Source organism: Dromaius novaehollandiae, chromosome 11 (genome assembly GCF_036370855.1).
Source record: "Dromaius novaehollandiae isolate bDroNov1 chromosome 11, bDroNov1.hap1, whole genome shotgun sequence".
In the NCBI taxonomy this organism is placed as follows: Eukaryota; Metazoa; Chordata; class Aves; order Casuariiformes; family Dromaiidae; genus Dromaius; species Dromaius novaehollandiae.
The window spans coordinates 15,193,947-15,216,396 of NC_088108.1; the positions used below are offsets into that span (position 1 = coordinate 15,193,947).

The 22,450-nt window shown below is 35.6% G+C and overlaps 1 protein-coding gene across 1 annotated transcript in view; it reads left to right on the plus strand.

Moving 5' to 3' along the window:
* The first annotated feature begins 3,975 nt into the window (after positions 1-3,975).
* The window catches only part of LOC112983901 (connector enhancer of kinase suppressor of ras 2-like), a 240,445-nt gene continuing 221,970 nt past the window's right edge, over positions 3,976-22,450 (plus strand). The window contains exon 1 of the mRNA XM_064518287.1: positions 3,976-4,049. Coding sequence (XP_064374357.1) covers positions 3,983-4,049 — 67 coding nt within the window. The 5' untranslated portion in view covers positions 3,976-3,982. The remainder of the gene's footprint in view (positions 4,050-22,450) is intronic.

Genomic DNA, 22,450 nt, shown 5'->3' on the forward strand with positions numbered 1-22,450 from the left:
GAATTCATGACTTATTTAACCTGAAATACTGTATGCCTATGTTTTCCTTAAAGGCTATCATATAAATGTTCAAGATTTTTTAGACTAACTTGCTTATAAAAGATGCATTTTATAAAATATGGGTTATTTCTTCATGAAAGAATATGAGAATAATTGTTACCAAATAAAAAATATAAGAAATATAAATAAATTCTCTAAGTGTTATCTTAAATAACTACGCTACTGTGTTTGAGCATAATCCTTAATTGGAACGTTATCACCTGCCCTGAAATATGCAAGAACATTTAACTACCTCCCATGGTGACCATCAAAATACAGAGAATGGTAGTTTAATTAGTAATCCCAGAGATACAAGGCAATGCTCAAAAGCTAAAGAACTACTAGCATTATTACTCTGAAGAAAGAAGGACTTGAAATGTTTCAACCAGTCTGTTCAGTCTTAGGTTTCTCCATGCAGTTTGCTGTCAAAGATGATAGTGGTGATTATGGTCTGAAATTACCGGATTATTTTATATAGGCCTTTGACAGCAACTCTGTGTCATAATAGTGAAAGGTTTGTTTCCTGTCTCTGCTTCAAATGCTTTACTTTGCTCTATCTCCTATGCAGACTTCAGTTAGAAAGTATTTCTCATTTACATGACCTAGATAAAATAATAGCGAGAAAGATGTTCCTTGATCTTTTTGTTTTTGTTGGTTTGTTAAATTCTGCTTGGACAAAAAACACAATCATGGGAATGCATTGTTTCTTTTATGTCTATATTAGGAAGCAATGCAAGATAAGTTTGGGGATCCTTCTAGGCAGAAGCTGTGCAATACATGGACAGAAAGACACAATGGAATAACTTTAAGGATTACATAATTTTGCTTATTTCTTGAAGTTTCTTGTTTAGAGACTTTTTAAACTTTGGTTTATTACGGAGTGATGTACAGCTGACAATAATGGTAAGCTAGCTGTAGCTGAACCACTGCTGAACATGGTTTAGCTATGACACATATTTAGAACCATTTCTGCAATAGGGATGATAGCTCAGTGGAATGTCTTATTTCATGATTACTCATTTCAGAGTCATTACCTCAACTGCCACACTGGACTACCTTTAATAAAAAGTGCTGTGAATTGACTTTAACTGTGATTACTGAATTAGTGTGGAACACATCTTGACTACATTTCCACTTACCTATTGCTCAGTAGCACCCACTGCTGAAATCTGTGGTCAGTAACATGTTCCTTTTCTGATGCAGACAAAGCCTTTTCCCGTTTCTGTGACATTCTCCTACGACAGGGTATGAGAAATAAAACTTTATTGAAAAAACAAAGTAAGAAGCAGAGAAAATACCCAGATGCAATCTTCCACAGGACTGTCAGAATGAACATATCCGTGAGATAAGTTGAACGAGCACTTGTCTAGGTTTATAATGACTACTGACAAAATACAGCTATGCTCGCCAATCTATGCAACACATAATGAAGCTGAATATATTAATAAATCATCTGCTGAGGAAGGAGAGCAACAATGTTACCGTTTTAAACAACTTCAAATATTGCATTCCAAGAAGTAGTACAAGAAGTAGACAGTTGTCCAAAAGGTTGCAGAAACCCAAAATACAGACAAACTGTGAGTAGTAACAACAAGGAGAAACACAGGAGACTATCTTGACTATTAAGACAAGATCTTTCAGAGAAATCGTAGTTACTGCCTGAACTAGCACCGCAGTGCTGCATAACAGTATGAGTGAATGAAAATGCAAGCCGTCTTAGAAGTGGGGAGACTTAGTAACAGGACATGAAGAAGTTTTAAATAGTACCCATTCTGAAAATGGAAGTTTTTATTCTAAAATAATAGTTTTGCACCTCTTTTATCATCCAAGTACAATTAAAATGAATGGAAGTATGCCCACTGACATTGATGGGCTTTGAATTCAGGCTCTATCCGCTTTCGAAAAAATGCCAAAATATACAAAAATGTCTGCCCAGTCAAGCATGTGTAGGAAATGTGAGACAAAAGGACATTGACAGAGTGTCTGTCAAATTACGGGAATTAGGGAAATAGTTCAAGCTATCATGAATTATTTCCTGTAATTGTTTCCAGAGACCCAACTCATACACAATATAGCATTTAATTCAAGTTCTTCCACACTTGTATTAAACTTAAAAGAATTCAAGAGAGGTGGTCATTTAGTAAAAATAATTTAAAGAAATATAGACCTAAAACAAACAGCTGGCACAGTTTTCAGTAGTTCACAGAAATATTTATTCTGTATATCTCAATTCTAGTCCCCTACTACCTAAAAAAAGAAGTATCGTGTATTTGAAATCTTTATAATTATTATGTCCATTGTAAACAGCTGTTTAAACAAAACTAAAGTTACTGCAAGTGGTCTCCCAAAACTTATAGAGGAAGCCGATATGCTGTTCATCTGGAAACATCCTTCCCGAACTGAGAATTGATGTGAATCCTTTTGAAAGGGAGATCTGGGTTCTGAGCACTCAAAATATATAATAGAATAGCAATAACGCTATTTTCCAAACCAAAAGGAAAATAAAATAGAATAGAGTGCATCACTGAACTGAGAATGGTACATCTCTTTGGAGACATTTGGGGGAAAAATCAGTCTGTCCACATCCTTATCTATATAGACTTAAAGAAGATTTCTGAAACAGCATAGCATAAATATCCCACGTCTATTTCATATTCCCTCACATGAGAACAAAAGGACAGATTTCAGTCTGGGTAAATTTACACACTTCTAGTGGAGTAAAGGAGACACGGTAACAATATCCTTTTTTTATTCTAATGTGCTTGTGGAAGTTGAAGCAGTGAAGGAGGAGAAGGCACAGATGAAAGATTACAGAAAGGAAAAGTGGAACTGCTTTATTCTCTTTCTTTTTTTCTGGAAGCTGAGTTATCTCCTCCAAGATAAAATAGCGGGGCTGCATATCTCAAACAGTGGATCAAACAGAAAGCACTCACCTGTTCAACCACATGATGCAGAACACATGCTGCACAAGTGCAAAGAATCACAGAAGGGCCCCCAAAGCACTCTTTGTCACATCTCATTAAAGTGCATCACCTTCATCTTTTGAAAGGGTAGTAAACTTCAGTATTAGGAACATTTAAAACATTTTTTTTTCCCTAACAAAATGAAGGGGTTGACTAATGGTCCCACTGCTTTGAATCAAAATACTCGCTATACTTGTCTATCTATATTAAAATACTGTAGTAGAAAAAAATTGACTCCAACCTTCTATGCTGTCATTCTTTCACTATAACAGTGAGAAGCTCATGGGGGAAAATATATTGGTTCTGAATGTGCCCAGAAAAAAGAGTTTTCTTCTGAGAGTTTTATCTTGGTAAGACTTTCTATACTGCGCTTGACGTCCTGAATTACATGATTATACAGTATAAGACTCCAGCAACATTTTGTGTTGTAAAGATGGAGATGCTCAGCATTTTGCCAGATGCCAAGTGATATTCTGATATTTCTATCCTCTCTTTAAATTGAGTGACAGTCAGCATATTCACAATGAAGCCAAGACAATCTGCTATCAAGTTACAGTAGTGATATTTTCCCTGATGAAGATCCCAGAGCTTGTTGGAATAAAGCTCTTTAAAACTCAGTGTCTGGAATAGCTGGAGCTTGAATTGCTCTCTGTGTAATATAATTTCATATTTGTGCCAGTCTAATAAGTAGATCACTGGGTACAGGCTTTTTGTAAGTAAGTATATACATACTGCACCATTTCCTGGTTCAGTGTGCTCCAGTGTGTTGCAGGCTGTGTGCAGTGGGGGAGGTGCCAGAGCTGATCAAGCAGTGTAATTTTATACATTACTGAATCAGTGCAGGAGAAACCTGGAGGGACAAAGCATCATCTTGTCTTTGGACTGCACTGTAAAATCCTACAGCTTTCTTATCCCAGCCATGCTCTGATACATTTTTCCTCTCCTTTTTCTGATTTTGGTGTGAATGATAAAGTGATCTGATGATGGCTCTCGTTATGGAACCTATTAGCAAGTGGACGCCCAAGCAAGTAGTGGATTGGATGAAAGGTACGATCATTTATTACCATGTATTGTCTGTACTTCGGATCCATGCAATTTACATTTCTGCTACTGTATTCTTTGTTTTGGGGAGAGTTAATTCAGTTTTTAAAATCCATATGCTGCTTTGCACAGTAGTTCTTAAAGACACGACTGAAGAGAGAGGCTGTTTAAGCTGCACAGCATGCTGTTGGAATTCGGCTGAGAACTGAGTCGTGATCTAATGCATTTGTGGGTAAATGCAGACCTAAAGTGTTTGTGTCTTATGACTCCATTATGCATTGCACAGTGTAATGTTATTATGTTTGGTTGCTTTAAATTTGCCCTGATTAGCTCTGTTTTGCTCATATCAGGTGATCTGATGCAGTGGCTGTGCAGCACTTGTGCACAGTTTAGGGTGATATAAAGAGCAAAACGTGCTAGTGACTGGACCGTGGAATTCTGATCCTTCAGTGACACGTCCTGATTTGTTCAGGCTTCCCAGCTCCTCTTGCTTGTGCCGCTGTTGTGTCTAACGCGCACACGTCCCCGGCAGTCACTAGGACCGTGGACAGTGCAGTCTATGCCATATATGGGGTGTGCAAGGGGAAATGAGCAGGGCTGAGCGCAGCTTCGCTGGGGAAACTCTTCCCGATAACTTGACAGGAATGGTGATTTCCCTGCACATTAGCAGTTTCACAAACACAGCCATAAGCTGTGAAATGTTTTGCTTTATATTGCCTGGCTGAGCTACAAACAGGTTGGTTTGGATGGAAGAGTGAAGAATTGTTCATGCTGATAAGTGCTTCAATTTCTCCTGAGTGGGAAAAATGTGTTTACACAGTAGAATGCATTAGTGTTGTTATATGCTGTCTCTGATGAGCTGTCTGTCTTAGGGACAAATAATTTCTGCTATAAATAATCTCCATAATATAAGGAAAAGAGGTGCAAATTCTGTTTGTATGTTTCTCGTGGACAAAATTTCTGTAATGAGATTATTGAACTTATTGGAGGGATGAACTGGATGTCCATTATAATAGCCTTAAAGCTTTCAGTATGTTATCATTAATTAGGGAATGGCTTTGATTTCATTCTGCTGAGCTACATCTCCATGCTTAACTGAAACTGGGCTGCTTAGGTGCCCATCAGAAACATTATAAGCAAACTATTCTTTTACAAGCGTAAAGTATTATGAAGCGAATGGCATCTAAGGGACTGTATGTAGTTTGTTTCTCAGGTGTCAACTTAGGTTAACTGAGAGATCTTAAGCAGGTCATCAGGATGGCTCCTGAAACCAGATATACGATTGATACCCATCTTCCACTGTCATTACTTGAAATCAGGACCTAGTGTGTGTGCAGAGGAGAGTTTTCTGATCTACACCTGTACTGTCAATAATAAAAGATTTAAGAAGCAGACAGATTTTTATGCTATTTTAACTCATAAGTTGAATTATAATGTAAATTAAATGTCAAAGTGTATATAATACTTGTTGCTACATTTAAAAAGACTCCTCGCTACTCTTCTATTCTTTTGATGTAAACTAATTACATCTTTCCTAATAAGTCCATAACATGTGTACAAACTACAGAAAGCAAGAAGATCATAAAAACAGAAGGTGTTTTAAATGTGGAATTCAAATATTTACTACATCCCTCAGTGCTGAGTTGCTTAACATTAACATTTCTGTATAGAGACTGCATACTGCATCCATAAGAAAAACTGGAGTAGCCAGTATTGTCAGTTTTGTGCCTCTGGGCTTAAGCATAAGTAATTATAGTGCAATGAACATCATTGAAGTATTCACAAGACAGACATTTTCCTTGGTAACATGAGTGCTACAGACCCACAGACAGTAAAGTTGCACGTACGTCTATTTTTAACATACTAATATTACAAGCCTATGTTTTATCAAAGTGTTTACTTTGCATACTTTAGTTATAGGCAAAGAAAACCTAACAAACCCAAGAAACACAAATGGAAGCATGCCAAAATTACTCTAAAGCTACTTGGAAATCTCTAACTTTACAACAATTGTCCAATCATGGCCACTTATTTTCTTATGTCAGCTCCATTAGCTATTGTAATTCTGTTAAATAGCTGTTAACACATTAGTGAGGTTGAAGTTCTGCACAACTTATCATATTCAAGTGATAATGTAGCATATAAATATAAGTAAGTCATTTATATTGAAAGGTATATTTAAGAGAAAAGATACTGTAAAGACATTTTAGCAAAATTACCATGTTATAAATGTGGAATATTGTCTTTGCTACCAAAAGAAACATGTTAAAGAACCATGTATCAAATATTACAAGTGTAATATACATTATTTTTCCTTAGAAATACATAGTCAATTAGCTGTATTTGTAAAGGTTATAAATTACAACACATTCTGTAGTAAAATGACAGAGAGATTTATCATTACAATTACTTTAGCTACTGTTACATACTTTTTAAAACTGTCAATAAAGTACGTTTTGAAACTAACTAGTATGGAAATCTTGCAACGTCAAATAATTTAAGAGAACATGAGAGAAAGCCACAAAAATGATGTTAATAGTTTGAGACCCAGCTACCCAGAATGCATCCTGATTACAGTGTGCTATTATCAGAAGCAGCTGTAGCCTAACCTCCAACCAAGAAGAGACATCCTTCTGTTCTTTTCCTAAAGGAAATGTTACTTGCCAAAAAAGTAAAAATTACCAGGCTCTAAGAAATATTATTATGACAAGTTGGCATCTTGTATTTACTCACGGTTCCTTCCTTGGGAACGCATTCAACTGGAATTCAACTTGGGAACTGGATTGCACGTTGTGGTCAACCTGAAAAGGCCATGCAAGTCTTTAGAAATTGATTCTTGAGGCTTACAGAGATCTAGAAATTAAGACTCTACGTTTAATTAAAGAAACTGTCTTTAGAGTATGCAGAAATATTCTGCAAAGATTTGCAAATACAGAGGAGAAGGAAGTGTAGTTTAAAAAAAAGCTTTCAAAGAAGGAGTAAACAATGTGATTTGTGAAGATATTTTTAACAAGTTTCAGACACTATTCTTTTTTTGTAAATTTTTGAAAAATTTGAATTTCTTCAAATGTTTTTCCCTTCAGAAAGTGAGCCTGGTATGTATCCATTTCTTACTTAATTTAAATGTTTTCCTGGTGATATATACTATAGACTCAAAAAATTAGTTTAAGAGGAAGGGCTTTACATTGCTTTGCTCAAATTACATTTTTGCACTGTAGGAAAACAAATATCACCCATAAAGCAAGCATATTAATAATCACAATTGTTTTCAAAATTGTTCTGTTTTTCCTCTGATTAAGTTTACCATGTTAAAATGAGTACTTGACAAAATACTCTTCAGCATCTGTAATGCTTCTACTGGGAGACGTTGGATGCTTTTTAGCCTATGAACCCCTGTACTTACTATTAAACTCAATGACACTTGGCACTGGCAAACACGTTATCAGAAAGAGCACTGCTAAACCAAAGGCCATCTATTTTTATATGCATGCATGCATTAGGGAAGGCAATCCTACACAGAATTTTGGGGGATCAGAGGGGCATAGGGGAGGTGTGCTATCTTACTCCTGACTCTCTTGCAACTACAATTAGTAAATTCGTGATAGCTTGTGTTTTCATTTTGAACAAAATCTAAAAGGTTTTCCATGTATTTTTAAAGTAACAGCATCAAAGATTTTGTACTTTCTAAGTGAAGCAGTTTACTAGTAGTGGGTCATTTAAAATGTGATCTCGTTTACATTTAAGTGACACCTATGTACAAATAAATACTAACCTTTCAAAACAATCCAGTGAAGTGAAATGAAATACAATGCAATGAAGTACAGCTGTGACTCTGAGAGAAGGAAACATTATTGAACAATTGAATATTAAAATAGGAAACCAGTTATTTCTAAAGTACTTGTAAGTAATAACTCCACATGGAGCCAGTTATTCAATGTCTTGCTGACTGATAGTAAGGTTTGTCTGCCAAAACAACCTGCAGTATAGGTTTCTCTCATAATGCTCAGCTTTAGATACTCATTTCACAACTGCAACCAATTTTTTCCCCTTTAAATCCAGAATTTCTCCACTCTCAACAGGAGATGCAGACATGAAAAAATAAAAATTAATTCAGTTGGTAAACTGATTAACTGTGCTGCACTGATCCTGTGCGGAATAATTATATGTTTAGCTGAAGGGTTTTCCTTAGCATGTAATTCCCTGATTTCAAGCTGGCTCATAAAAGAGAAGGGAAGGGAGGGATGGGGGAGCTGAGAGCAGGGAAGCTGATGACGTGAGTGGACTTGTTAGCATTCACATCACACAGGGCTCCGGCAAACCCCTTTTCGGTCTTTTTTGCTTTTCATTAAATCACTACCTGTTCTGTAGCAATATGTCATAAACAGGGAGTCTCCTCTATTTACCGAATGTCATATATAAAATCTTAGAGTATACTGGAGGCACAGCTAAATATTATGATCTACTGCAAAAGCAGCCTTATAGCTACTGAGCTGGATGATACTTAGCTTCCTTGATCCCCTTTTCTGACCTTAGAATCCCATAATGCAAGAATTCTACTTCACAGGATGCAATTTGAAACTTAAGTAGATAACCCAGGTCACATCTTATTTAGAAAAATGTAGGTTTTATAGCATCCTTTCAGTTCTTTCTATAGACAAATGGGTTTGGAAAAGAACTGAGAGCCACAAATAAAGTCCTTCGAATTAGCACTGAATTTGCAAGCAGTTCTAAAGCAAAGGTTTCATCATTTTCACTCTACTCTCACCAATTTCAAAACCGAAACAAACAAACCATTTACCAATGTGGCTCCCAAGCAGCCCGTGGATTACTGTGTTCTACTAGTATCACATTTCCAGTTGTTGCTGGAAAGAAATTGAATCAGAATTGTCTGCAATTCCTCTCTCACTCTTCTTAAAAGTAATAATTCTTTTAGTAATAAATTTTGGCAACAACTACTGGGTTGCATGTTGTTTTCTAGCCAATCAAAATTATGATACGTTAAAAATTTTTTAAACTTAAAATACAGGAAATGTTACTGCTTATAAATACCAGACTCACAAAGTGAGCTCAAGGATTCTCAACAAGAAGCGAACAAACCCGAAGTTTTCCTATAGCAATGGGGGAGTAGCACAGGCTGCCTGTTACAGAAAGGGGAAGAGTCAGGCTGGGTCATTGGAGGAAGAGCGCTGGAGAGTCAAGCCTACCACTCCTGCTGCTGCCCTCCTTCCAGCACTGACTATTGCACTGTGGATTTCCCTCCCTAAGCGAGGGAAGCAGCCATGACCTGGATTACCAGCACTTCGGCATGGCCAATGTCAGCAGTGGGGACCTACGTATCTCCAGTTTGCAGCAGTCTGCTGCCAAAGGCACTAGTTATTTTCCCTCCACTCAAACTTACCTTGCTCATCTTTGTAGCTAAAATCTTGGATCTCTAAAAACAATTATGTTTCTGAATTATCAGGATTTAATCATAATTACTTCCTGTTTTTTAATAATTTACTCACACAACATGACGTGCAGAAATATGAGCATATATGAATATATACATTCAGCAAGTGTGAGAATGAACTCAGTTTCCCAGCATTGGATTTGTATACTAATAAGCGATAGGAAATACTCACTAGATCCTAATGGTATCTGTAGAATCTATTTTATCCTACCATATATTTAGTTTTTGTTATTTACCTGAGTCAAATATCTAAGAAAAATTGAGTAGAGTAGAAGCAGAAAATGAGAAGGGACTTCAAAGAAACTGAGGTGAGGTTTGGAGTTTATAACAGAGACCCAAATCCATGATCACAACTAAAAAATCTGCGAGCACAAGAAGAGACCTCTCTGTGCTAAAATATTTTGTTAAAAAGGGCCAGCGGAGTACACCTCTAAGTTGATTACTTTGCAGTATGGGAGATTTGAGACTAGATTTCAAGAAACAGCTTTCTAATATTAGGTAGAATTAAATGTTGGAATATGCTGCCCAGGCAGGTTTGGCCATTTCCATTGTTGGAGGTTTTGGACATACCAAAGAGACATTAGAGAGACATCTGTCTGGAGCTGTTTATATATACAGCCTGTTGTAGCAAAATGGTCTAATCTCTTCTCAAGGCTTTTTCCAGTTCACACAAGATCCTATGGTGGTTTCTTGCATATGTATGACCCTCATCTCTGATACGGATTAAATGGTCTAGAATAGATTATATCTCTAATTTCCTTCTGGATATTTCATGACTTAATCTTTCCAGATTACCTGCGTGAGAAGAATATCCTCATGCAGAGATAGGCAGATGCCTGGCATGAATCTGCATTTCAAATATTCTAAGAATTAATGTAGTTGGGAAGATTGGATTGAAATATGGAAGTATGAAATAATCATCACAAAATATGAAAAAAATCATACATGCTGTAATCTCAAAGTTCAAGATCTCAGCTCACTGTTTCTTAGAAAGGAAGTCGTGCAGAACTGAGTTGCTCTTTCATGATGAAAGAATATGATATGAGGATATATTAGCGTTTTCTTTAACATCTTTCTTCTTACTTTTTACTTTCTCTTTAAATACTTTCTTTTAATTCATCTTAATTCTCTTAATTCTCTTTAAATTCTCTTTAATTCTCATTTTCTTCTAAAATGTTTGCATATCACTAATCATTAGTATTTCTAAAAGTTGCTGGCCAAAATATGTCAAGCATGTCATGGTTTTGTTATCACCTGCTGTACAGGTGGAAATTGAAAAGAGATGTAGTCCACATTGATTATAAACTACAACTAATAAGATGTATATGTATGATGTGAAAAATATTAAACTCTAGTTAAAACCTAGCAAAACCAAGTCAGAAACAAAGTATTCAAAAGCAAAAACAACACTGAGCCAAAGGTCTAAAGCTGAGAAGCCTTGATGTTTTATTTTATAAGAAGCTGAAGACACAGCCTCCTGAGAGCAGAAGATGGGACTCATCATAGATTCGGCATCAGAAGCAGAAAGACACCAATTCCACAGTGGAGCCAGAAGTCCATTCCTTTCAGCCTAAGAGGTTAAGATATCATACACAGCTCAGAAGGTTGGCAAGAGAATTAAGACCCTGTACCTTCGAAGCTTCAAATATTATCACTTTGAATTCAATCTGTGTACCACTGGCCTCAAGTACAGACAGTGGAAGAGCAGCTCTGCTGAGTCCCCTCCTCCATTTCCTGCTTTTCCAATAACCACGCAGCCATATTTCATGTCAGGACAAGCTGATCATTAATGGCTGAGTAGGGTATTGTAAGAAGGCAACCATGTCTGAACTCCAACTGCATATTCTATGTAAATTATTCAACTGAGGTATTCCTGCATCCCTATCACTGTTCCTTATTTTTACAAGTACTGTTAGGAGGATCAGTTAGAAACCAGTCTATATATTTTCCAACAACAGAATACAGATTTGCAGTAGCTCCACAAAACATTTCAGCAACACTAGCAATCTGAATGGTCTATATTTAGTATCTGGAGATTTGCTGATACATTCTAAAATTTCCTCATTTATAAAACATATACATTTGGACTGTTTGAAATAAATAGAATTCTGCTTGCAGAGAAAAGCCTGAACTGCATGAATGTCTCTCAAGTCACATTTATCAAACATAACTAATCTTCAAGGATACTACGTAAAGAAATTTGTTTTATTGTCTTGAACCTTAGTATAGGCAGCCAGACACGGTTGTCATGCATTGCTATATCTTGTGATCTTATGTTTTATTAAGTCACATCATGCAAAATCCCCACCTCTCTTCAAATTCTGACCACTACAGAGAGAACACAGTGGCACTGCAAATTCAGAAGAGATCAGCCTTCTCCATATCTCCATTATTTCAGTGTTTCACATCAAGAAGCAAAGTTTGGAACAAATTGCATCCTGTGGTCGAGACTTTCCAATCACATTAAATAAGGCTTTATTATTAAGAAATTACAAAGATATTGAATGTTGCTGAGCAACAAAATACATTCATCATTTCTTTCCAAGCATAATCCTGGCAACGCCCCTTTTCCCTCCTAATTTCCTATTCTAAATTTTTCCTTGCAACTGGGTAGGAGAATGTTTTGGCAAGAATGACACCACTACATGTACCATAATGTTGAGAATACTATTTGTAACACCTCAAAGTTATTTTTACAAGCTTATAAAATACCTAAATCTTAGAAAAAAGCAGAAAAATAATGTATCACAATGCTACAATATATCTGGTAACCTAAGTTGGAAAGCAGTTTTCAAAACATTTCACTTTGCAAAAAATATATTGTGAATTGCATTTATATCTGTGTGTCTGCCAGAAAAACACTCTCTAGATGGTGTTCCCACTCCAGCATCTCAAAACCTGCGGGAAGGCAGCTGTATGCTTTCTGGGAGTGTCCTCAAGATAGTCTTCTAAATACAGGTTATGGATCAGATGAAAGCCTCATGTATGTGAGTAAAGAAAAATTCCTACCTAGTGAAATTTCCATACATCTGTTTCTGACAGGTTTAATCAATCTATTTGTAGTAAAGAAAAAAATGCATGAGGCATAATAAATATTACAACACTTGCATATGCCAGGAAAGCAAAACAAATGTTACGATTTGTCCTTAGGTATATTGCATATAAATTTTAACATCAGCAATGGGTTTAAAAGCAAAAAAGCAAAAAAGATAATGCTTAAAACAGTCTATCCTTTTAATTCCATTCTTTCTGAGAACAAATGTCCTGCGGTGCTGACAGAAATGGAGGTTGCAGTTCTGCTGGTGAAATTAGTGACACTGATGATACTAAATGAAGAACTGTACTTCAATAAACTACAGTAGTATGGAATATTGCTGAGCAATAATATGCATTCATCCTCCCCTCCCAGCTCCCAGAAAGTCTGAAACTTTCCCCTGATCTCCTGATAACAAGGAGATTAAAAGGAGATGAAAAATGGGTCTTAGTGAGTTATCATTACAGGATGCAGAGAGAGGAACAAATTGTAAGGTTCTGTTTGTGAAGAGCTCTAGTGATGAATCAGAATGAAATTATTCCTGATTAACCAATATTCAAATGGCTCCCAACAAGTATCCTTGTTGACCTTCTGTAGTGATGCATTCAGAAAAGTTCAAGGCCAGTGCAACGTTTGGTTTTTCCTACTTAAATTCTCCACCAACTGTTTTCCAGTAAAAATGAATTATAAAAGGACTGTGGTGCATTTTATTTACAGTGTGGTTGGTGTATTTAAAATATAACTGTAACAGACAATAATTTTACAAAATGCATTCAGCTCTCTTCCCTGCAAACATATCCATCTTTTTCATCCTCAATATCATTTGAAAACTAGACAAATTTTACAGATTTCAGGAGTTCCTGAAGTAATGTGCTATGATAGGGATTTTCTTGCTACTTGGATAGCTCAGGATATACTTCTTTTTTTCATAATGGTAACTGTTGAATATTCTTTCATTCATATACCCTGAATTTTAACTTCTAGTTTACTCCGCCAACAAAGATGTCACAGTTGCTAATACAAATCGGTTAATAAGTGCCTGCCATACGGAACCATAATACATTTCATCATTATTGTGATGTGTGATGACACTTGTAGTATTTCCTATAATTTCAATATATCAAAACCAGAGATAGGATGTCATAAGACCACCAAAAGCACTGCAGTCTACATTCTTCAAATGACATGAGCTGCGCTGCATGAAGAAAAAGTAGTGGAAGTCCTAAACATGACTGTCCTCATGATCATCTCTAAGCATACATTGAGTATAATTTACCTATTTCTGAAGGATTCAGCTAATTTTGCTGTTTCAGCAAAGTCTTCCGTTTACACCACTGCTGGGAGGGGTTGCATGCAAACTGGACACAATATGCATCACTCAATCTTACAGTAATTTTGAAGTCAAGATTCTGATCCATTTAACCACACAACGGTTATCTTTCAAAGTTAATTGTTCTTGAAAGGACTGGCAAATTCTATCCACAAGTGCTGTCAACAGTTTTCAAGTTATAATTATAGACGCAAGGACCACCTTACTTCTCCTCTTACCATGATGAACAGAGTTTAATTTTTCTTTATTAGAGTAATCCAGTTTTCCATATGTGACTTTTGCTTCTTCCAGGCGTGCCTTGATACAGTTACAACATAAAGTGAACTCTCCATTCCCTGTCTTAAAGAGGTTAGAACAACTCCACTAATGGCCATTCTTCCTTCAAGAGAGATCCACTGATTATTATTCTGTAATTTGGATTATTAAGGAACAAAAAGACTGATCTGTTAGTCGTTCAGATTGTTGTTTAGCACTGACCAGGTTCTAGTAACCTTTTGACATGTTATGAGTGTGACTTAATCACCTTTATTAAAGACAGCGGGAAAAGGTCAAATTGCTTCCAGCTAGTATCTTGTTTTTGTGTATTTTTTGCATGTTTCCATACAGGTCATCATTAAAGCCATCCTCCTCACAAAGCCTAGGACCTTTTAGCTCTATAGAAATTAGTTATAAATGCCTTTTAAAAAATACACATTTGTGATGAAATGTGCGAACATTTGAGGAAGAAGAAACTTAATATTCAACATTCTGAGAAAAAATAAGCAACATTGAACATCTATGAAAAGTACCACTAAGTGCCAAGAGACCAGCTAAGAAATCTTTGTGGTTTGCTCTATAGCCATAAACTAGAATACCAAGGAATAGTTTATGACCAATTCAGTCCCTATATTGACAATAAACAAGCATCAGTATGTCCATTAGAATTGCTTCTGGGAACAAGCAAAAAGAAGAAGAGAGACTAATCACAACAGGGAATTTCTTCATCTTTGAAAAACTACAAGTTTAAATTAAGCTTAGTTTCTTTGTTTCCCTTTTTTCTCCCTATTTTCAAAATGAGACAGAAATCAGGTCTTCTGTAACTGTACTGAAACTACTATAACTATAAAAGGGATTAATTTGACACATCTGCTTTTTAGTTTATATGGAAAACTACCTGTGCTTCAGTTAAGACGGACAGTAATGTCCTCAGCCTGACAACTCAGAGATAGCAATTATCACTTGAAGGAAGAGTATGTTAAAGCTCTCACTTCACCAGCTTCTTCTGTTCTCTTTTCTTCTCTGTCCTCTTTTTATTCATTTATTCTCTAAAAGTTATTTATTCTCTAAAATTCCTGCCTTTTTCATAATCAGATGGAGAGTAAGCATCAGTTTGTAAAGTGATTCTTCCATTTAACATTGAAAATTTCTAGCTGTGGCCTTATATATCTTAGGGAGTAGAGGGTTGCAGTGACTTGGAAGTGAGCTGCACTGAAAATCCAGAAGAAAGGAAGCAAGGAAGAGCAATGGTAGAAGAGTGGAAGAAACAAAATGGGGATGACAAAATCCTTTTCTCCCCTCTCCTCAGTATTCTCCAACCAGTGTTGTAATATTTGTTATGCCTCATGCATTTTTTTCTTTACTACAAATAGATTGATTAAACCTGTCAGAAACAGATGTATGGAAATTTCACTAGGTAGGAATTTTTCTTTACTCACATACATGAGGCTTTCATCTGATCCATAACCTGTATTTAGAAGACTATCTTGAGGACACTCCCAGAAAGCATACAGCTGCCTTCCCGCGGGTTTTGAGATGCTGGAGTGGGAACACCATCTAGAGAGTGTTTTTCTGGCAGACACACAGATATAAATGCAACTCACAGTTCTTAGAGTTCATATTCACTGAATTATAGAATTCACTTGATGTACTAAATAACACAAAGCTCAGCTGCTGTACCATGCTGTCTGCCTTTTAAATGCAAATATTTCCACCGTTTCTAAAGTTCGTTTTCAAAATAACAAAGACATGTCCATACTAAGCATTAGCAGGTAACAAAAACCAAGTGACAATATCAACAAGTTTTGACCTCAGACTTGGCGAACCTGGGATGTTTCTGTATGTTGCAAGTGTCTGCAATTACATTGAAATATTCTTTTATAAGCAAAGGGCTACTATTTCTACAGCCTCCAATTAATTAGAGCAGGCTGAAAACCATCTGCCTGAAAAGCCCTAGCACAAAGCTCCAGTAGCTTTAAGATGCTGTTGGAAGAAGGCATATATTGATGTTTCACTAACTCTACATTAAAAACCACTGTGAATATTAAGGATGCTTTTAAGTTGTCTTTCAGATGATGAAATTTTGCTTCCTTTGAAGACCTGGGGGAGGCAGCTCAACAGTGGTATCTATTTATGAAATTCTTTACAATGGTTCAGAACGTGTCTTGCAGTAGATAGGAATGTGCTGCAATGGGCACATTCCTAAAAAACTGGAAAGAAATAGGTAGGCATGTTATTGATCACTAGCTTGAACAAGGAGCTCATGTTGAAGATGTCCAAAATTATAAAACGCTAAAGAGAGATTTTAATTGTTCATTCTGAAGCCACACCGAGAAATTTTCTTAGTTAGGCATAAAACTACTCTATCATTTAAAGAGAAAAAAGACATATCAAGCAGAGAAAAAGCATTATGAACTGTGTATTCTCTAGTTGGGGAAACATAGAGTAATGTAAGAGAAGTTTAGAACTAATAGAGAAGTTTAGAATATTAACTACTTGAATTTATCTAAAAAGAAATGGATCCACTTAGTGTAATAGTTCAGAGATACTATATTTCCAGAAAGTAAATTTTGGAGAACGAGCTACTGAATAATGCATCAAAAGTAAAACAAATAATTCATTGAACTAATACAACAGAGAAATTACAACCATAAATAGAGACACAAGGAATTTTCACATGGGCAATAAAAAAGCAAATAAACAGAAAGGATAAATAATTGGAAATTCAGGGCCTAGTAGCATATCAAATATAAGTTTGAAATCAAAATCTCTTTGAAAGTATCTGCTAACCCAGAAATCTGAACACGGCATTAAATTAGAAGGCAGGAATTAAATTATACCTAGCTAGATAAATATTGGAAGACTCTTAGAAATCATTGAGGGTTCAGTGAAAGAAATCAGAAATGTTCAAACACTAGATGCTAGATACTAAAACTACATTCTATATACTTTTTAGCAATTAAAGAGCCAACCAGCAGTACTCCATAAATATTAAATGGAGCAAACGAAGAGAGATTAAAAAAGATTCATTGGTTTGTGATTAACAGTAACTGAAGGAAAAATTGTTATTGTAGGAAGATCAACTTAATGCTGAGATCCGACTACAGAACAGTTTTCTAAGAAATATGGGGGAAACCTACTTCTTTACACTTTCAAAAGTGGACTTGAAAATACTAGTAAATGTGATGAAAGAAACTGTTATGCACTGAAAGAAAGATGGACTGGGGGATCTAATTGTTTCCATTTCTTGCTTCTTTGATAATTCTCAGGAAAAATTATCAATAGCTTTTGTAGAAACATGAGAAAATCATTAATTGCATATCAGCAAGTAGGAAATACTTTAACTAGCAACCAAATTGCTAAAATAATCATTCAATAAAAGTGTTTTAATTCAATCTCTAAATCATTCTCAAAGCCATCAATATCACTTAGAACATGAAAACAGCTTTCCTAACCCCTGTTTATTGTGTCCTGTTGATTGTGTAAAGCTGCTTTTTCCAAGTACTCTCCATTGTTAAGTTCCTTTAATTTTAAGTATCTGAAGGTAGTTCTGTAGACAATTCTTTTACAAGGCCTCCTCAATGACATTCTTTAGTGCTTTAATAGCAGGCTTTATTCTTAAAATATTCTGTGAATTTCCATTTTCTTTTATGAATAACTTTGGCAATAAAAGGATGTTGATATATGACGAATGCTGGCGTTTGTTATAAATTAACTCCAGATAACACTTAGCATTTTGAAAGGCATTGGTTTTCAAAAGTATTTAAGTATCTTATGTATGCCTTTGTATGTCTCTAGCTTCCATGCCATGTGTTCAGGCAGAAATACCCTGTGAACCAAAGCTGTATAGTTCTTTTGTGTAATGTCAGACTGCCCTGCTTGTGATTTGCTAGGCATATAAAATATTCACCCTAGTGTTTTTGTTTTGTTTTGGTTTGGTTTGATCTGTTTTTTTGCCATCTAATGCCATACAGGATTTCAGTTCCTGGGATTCTCATAAAATTTATTCTTTCAAATCTTATTAATATACCATCTTTTAGGGGGAAATGGTGGACAGTATTTCAATTTTTGATTACAAACTGGTGAGCTATCACATAAAAGGATGATGTCACCAGCAAAATTAAACCTTACAGCACACTGTTAAGCCATGTAATGCCTTCCTCGTAACAGCCTGTATTTGCTCTCGTAGTGAAGCAAACAATAATGGTGAAAGAGGAGAGTCAAATAAACTGCCTCCGTATTTGACCCTAGTTGCTATTCATGCAAGCTTGAGTTACTTTCCTTGTGCAAGCCACATCGCACCCTGGACTACTTAATGCTATTAACAAAGTTTAATGAAAATAATTAACAGCACTGCATAATTATACACAAAATGCATACAATTCCATAAAGTAATGACATAATCATTGCAATTTTCTAGCAGTTAAAAAATACCAAAATGAATTACGATATATCTATCAGATCATCACTAATTATTATGGAATCAGTGGGTTTTTCTACTCCACAGCTACCATCCCCAAAACATGGTATTGAAGTACCATGACTAAGCATTGCCTAAATGATAACAGAATTTGCATTTTGAGTTCTGGTGCAGAAGAAGAAAGAAGAAGGTTTCTTGGACAGCAACAACCATTTAGTAGATGTGCTAAAATATTAGCCAACTTCTTACTCTAAAAAAGTACATTTTGAAACAGGAACTGTGATTCTTTGGAGAGTGAAAAATAAACAGGGTTTCTAAATTACATAAAAAAGTGTAGAGGAGATTGAAGGTAAATTTATTCCATGTTTTTTCAGTCTGAAGGTCATCCTATTTCTTTCAGGAGGCAAGATTATTCAGTAAACTTGATTTGCAGGTCTAGATGGCCAATTGTGCTCTGAGATAAATTCATCTGATGCCTCAAAGTTACTGGAAGCTATGTATGCATATTTGAAAAAAAGCATGTGGACTTCCTTAAGAGGAATCCCATAGTATCTTTATCTATTTCAATCTTAGGAAAGGGGCATTATCTGAGATTTTTACTAAGAAAATAGAAATTCAATTGTATTTTTTTAGACTACGGATACACTGTCATTTATGTTGCTTTCAATCTGAATGATAGGCAGTACCACTTGTCCAGTAAACGAGAAAGAGACAAGCATGTTTTGTTATTAAGTTTTCTGCAATTCAACATCCTAAAACTAACTGACATTGAGTTCATGTTAGTGAATCTCATATGCTGCTAGACCTGGTCCACAAAAAACGTTCTAGTAAACGAGAGATAGCCATGCAAAATAAATACATTTTTACAGTGTAGCATTCTTTATTCAGAGGTGTCAGTATATCTTGCAGACTAGGTGTTCTGGGCAAGGTGATAAAACTGATCAAGTAATATAATTAGGAAGTATCTCACGTTCACTTTACATCATAGTCCAGTCATACACTGGTATATTTTCCCTCTACTTTTTCTCATTTTGATTTCAAAGACATAGTCATCTAACAAGAGTTCTCCTGATAGAACCAAGTAGCAACTAGCAAAGAAGCAACATGTTCAATAAAGGCTGTGCTTATTTCAAATGTTCATTATCTTCTATTTTGCCTCAATGCAATTTGTGTTTCCAGCTCCTGTGTTTTAACTCATTGGTTTGAATCTAAAAATCAATAAATGGACAAGGAGGATACTAGCAGGAGATGAAAAACCTACCTAGAAATCCATTTGCAGAAGAAACAGGCACGTATGGGCAAATGCAGACATAACTTCTGATAAAAAATATATAGGCAATTACATGACTGCAAGTGTTGATAAAAGTGAAGAGTATTAGTTAGGTACAGATGCACTGACACTGGTTTGCAGATATCTGGTTTCAGATGAGAAATGCATACATTAATCTAATAAGAGGAAATAAGGATACCAGCAAAGTGATCACTGTCAATGCTGAAGAATATGGTATTTATGATTAAGAAAATGATAATTTTTCTATGTAAATCCATACTGAACCAAGTCATCATGGTGACTTTTGCATATTTATGCTGATGAAAGTACATGCTTATATAACCTAAATTGAGATTCCAAGAGACTGAGGTCATACAAAGTACAATAAATGCTTTTAAAAAGTGTTAAAGCTTGTACCCTCATCCAATCTCCATCTAAAGCTAAAAGGTAGTTTGCACTATCTGTTCTCACTCTCCTTACTGTGTGGCTCACTTCTCTTTTCAACAACAATCACATTTCAGTCCACAGTGGACATTTCAGTTAAGGATAAAATTGTCTTTGTGCAGCTTTTACAACAGAGTTTAAAACTTTTGAGATGGAAGGCTCTGTGTAAATATAGAGATAATACTAACATCCTGCTGCTTAATAGGCCCTTTTCTTTTTCAGATACACACAAGTATCATGGGACAAAGCAATATTTATTATCAAAGAGTAATGGTAACCTTATAGATACACAGTGCTGTTTGTGGACTATGAAGTTTCTTTTAGCCTCTGGTGTCTCCCTCATAGTAGCTTTTCAATGCAAAACTCCAGCGTTGCAAGGTCTAAAGCATTTTTGGATTGTGCCCATGATGACAGGCAGAGTTGGCAGGGACTGAAAGAGATATGAGAAGCTCAAACTAAGTATGATGAAGATATGGGTTGTGAGTTTTACAGGTAATAACCATTTCAAGAGAAATAATTCTTTATAGTGACAAGGAAGCAGAGTGAAATGCAGAGAAATGGCAGTTATTACAGTTAGCATCTGTACCACATGAAAGTTATAAAATTTCATTTTTGGTGCTGGCACTTTAGAATCAATATAGCTCTTCCAGAATACAGGGAAACTGCTTCAGGAAATAAGATCTGGCTAGCAATAGCTTCATTGGGGAAATAATGTCTTCAAGACTGAAGTGTTTTTCTGCACACATATAGCCTATTAATCAAGGGAAAAAACTGAAGCATATTATTCATCATACTTGCTATGTTTAGATTTGAAGTGATGAGAATTAAAATAATGATCTTGACTATTATTATTAAGCAATATGAAATTGTTCCTCTGAAGGGAAAAATATGATCAGGCTTATGAAGGTTCAGACATCTGGTACAAGCATATGGGTTGGGAATCATTAGCTAATTGTTACAAAAATACAACAAAAATGTCTTTTTAATGATAGAATTAAGGCCTTCAGGAGGACTAGCACCATGTGCTCTCCTCTTGAAGAAAAGCTCCTCACTGTCCCTGTTATGCCTCACAGCTCTCTAAAAGCATGTGAACAATCCAACCACAATGCTTGTCAAGTTACTGAGTTTACTTTTAAAAACCTATTCAGAGCAGAAAATAACTTGCATACCTACTGTCAAATTAAATTTGCAGATTTTTTTTTATGTTGCACTGATTCTTGTGTGGTAAATTGCCCTCTCTTCTCAATATGTGTATCTTTTGGCCTCAGACTGCACTACAAAGTCAAGACTTCGTATGAATACTCAGGTGCGTACTTGGAAGATATAAATGGGTAGGTGTCACAATATACGCTAAAGAAAAAACAACAGCTATATCGTGTATGGTCCAGCAAAAAGTCTAATAAACTGAGAAAGAGGACAGCTAGGTGTTAGTTCTGGCATGATCTCTGAGCTTTTTTGCTAACTCAAGAGTCGTTTTCTTTTGCTGTCATTTCCATTCCTTTCCTTTAGAAACTAACCTGTTTTGCTAAAGGGAACTATCTCATACAACCAATTTGTACAGCATGAACATAATGAAACTTCAGTAATATCTGGTGATTTTTTGCCTAACAATACTGTGTTTAGCTACCAGTAAATGCTGTGATGGACAATCATTTTCTTGTTTCAGGCCAAACAAGCCTTATTGATATCTTTGATAGGCCACATACTAATGCCTTAGCATTAACCAGGAATCATATATGGAAATAAAACCATGCAGTCAAGTCATCATCAGGCAATAGTTTATGAACCACAGGCCCTGGTAAAATACGATATTCATTCTCTGTTCCTTTTTTTGTATTTTGATTTCATCTTTGATTCTTTTAAGCTAAAACATCTTCACAATTTATTCAACAAATATGACTTGCTGCAATCTTCTTTGTGCTAGTAATTTAAGAAAAAAAAGCCTTGGGCTGCATAGCATTATTAGCTTTGGGAATGCCTGCTGTTTCTCAGGTAGCTGTCAGTTTAACATAAGGAAAAAGTTAATTATCTTAAGCAGGTCAGTCAGGAAGAAATCTGAAATTGCTACGCAAGAATTAGAAATCAGTGTCCATTGATTTAAACCAAAAAAAGCAGATAAGAAGTACAGAAAACCTTTATAAATAGTTTGCATGGGGAAGAGTTTGGAAAACATAAAAGGTAATCAACCAATAATGTTGAAAAGTT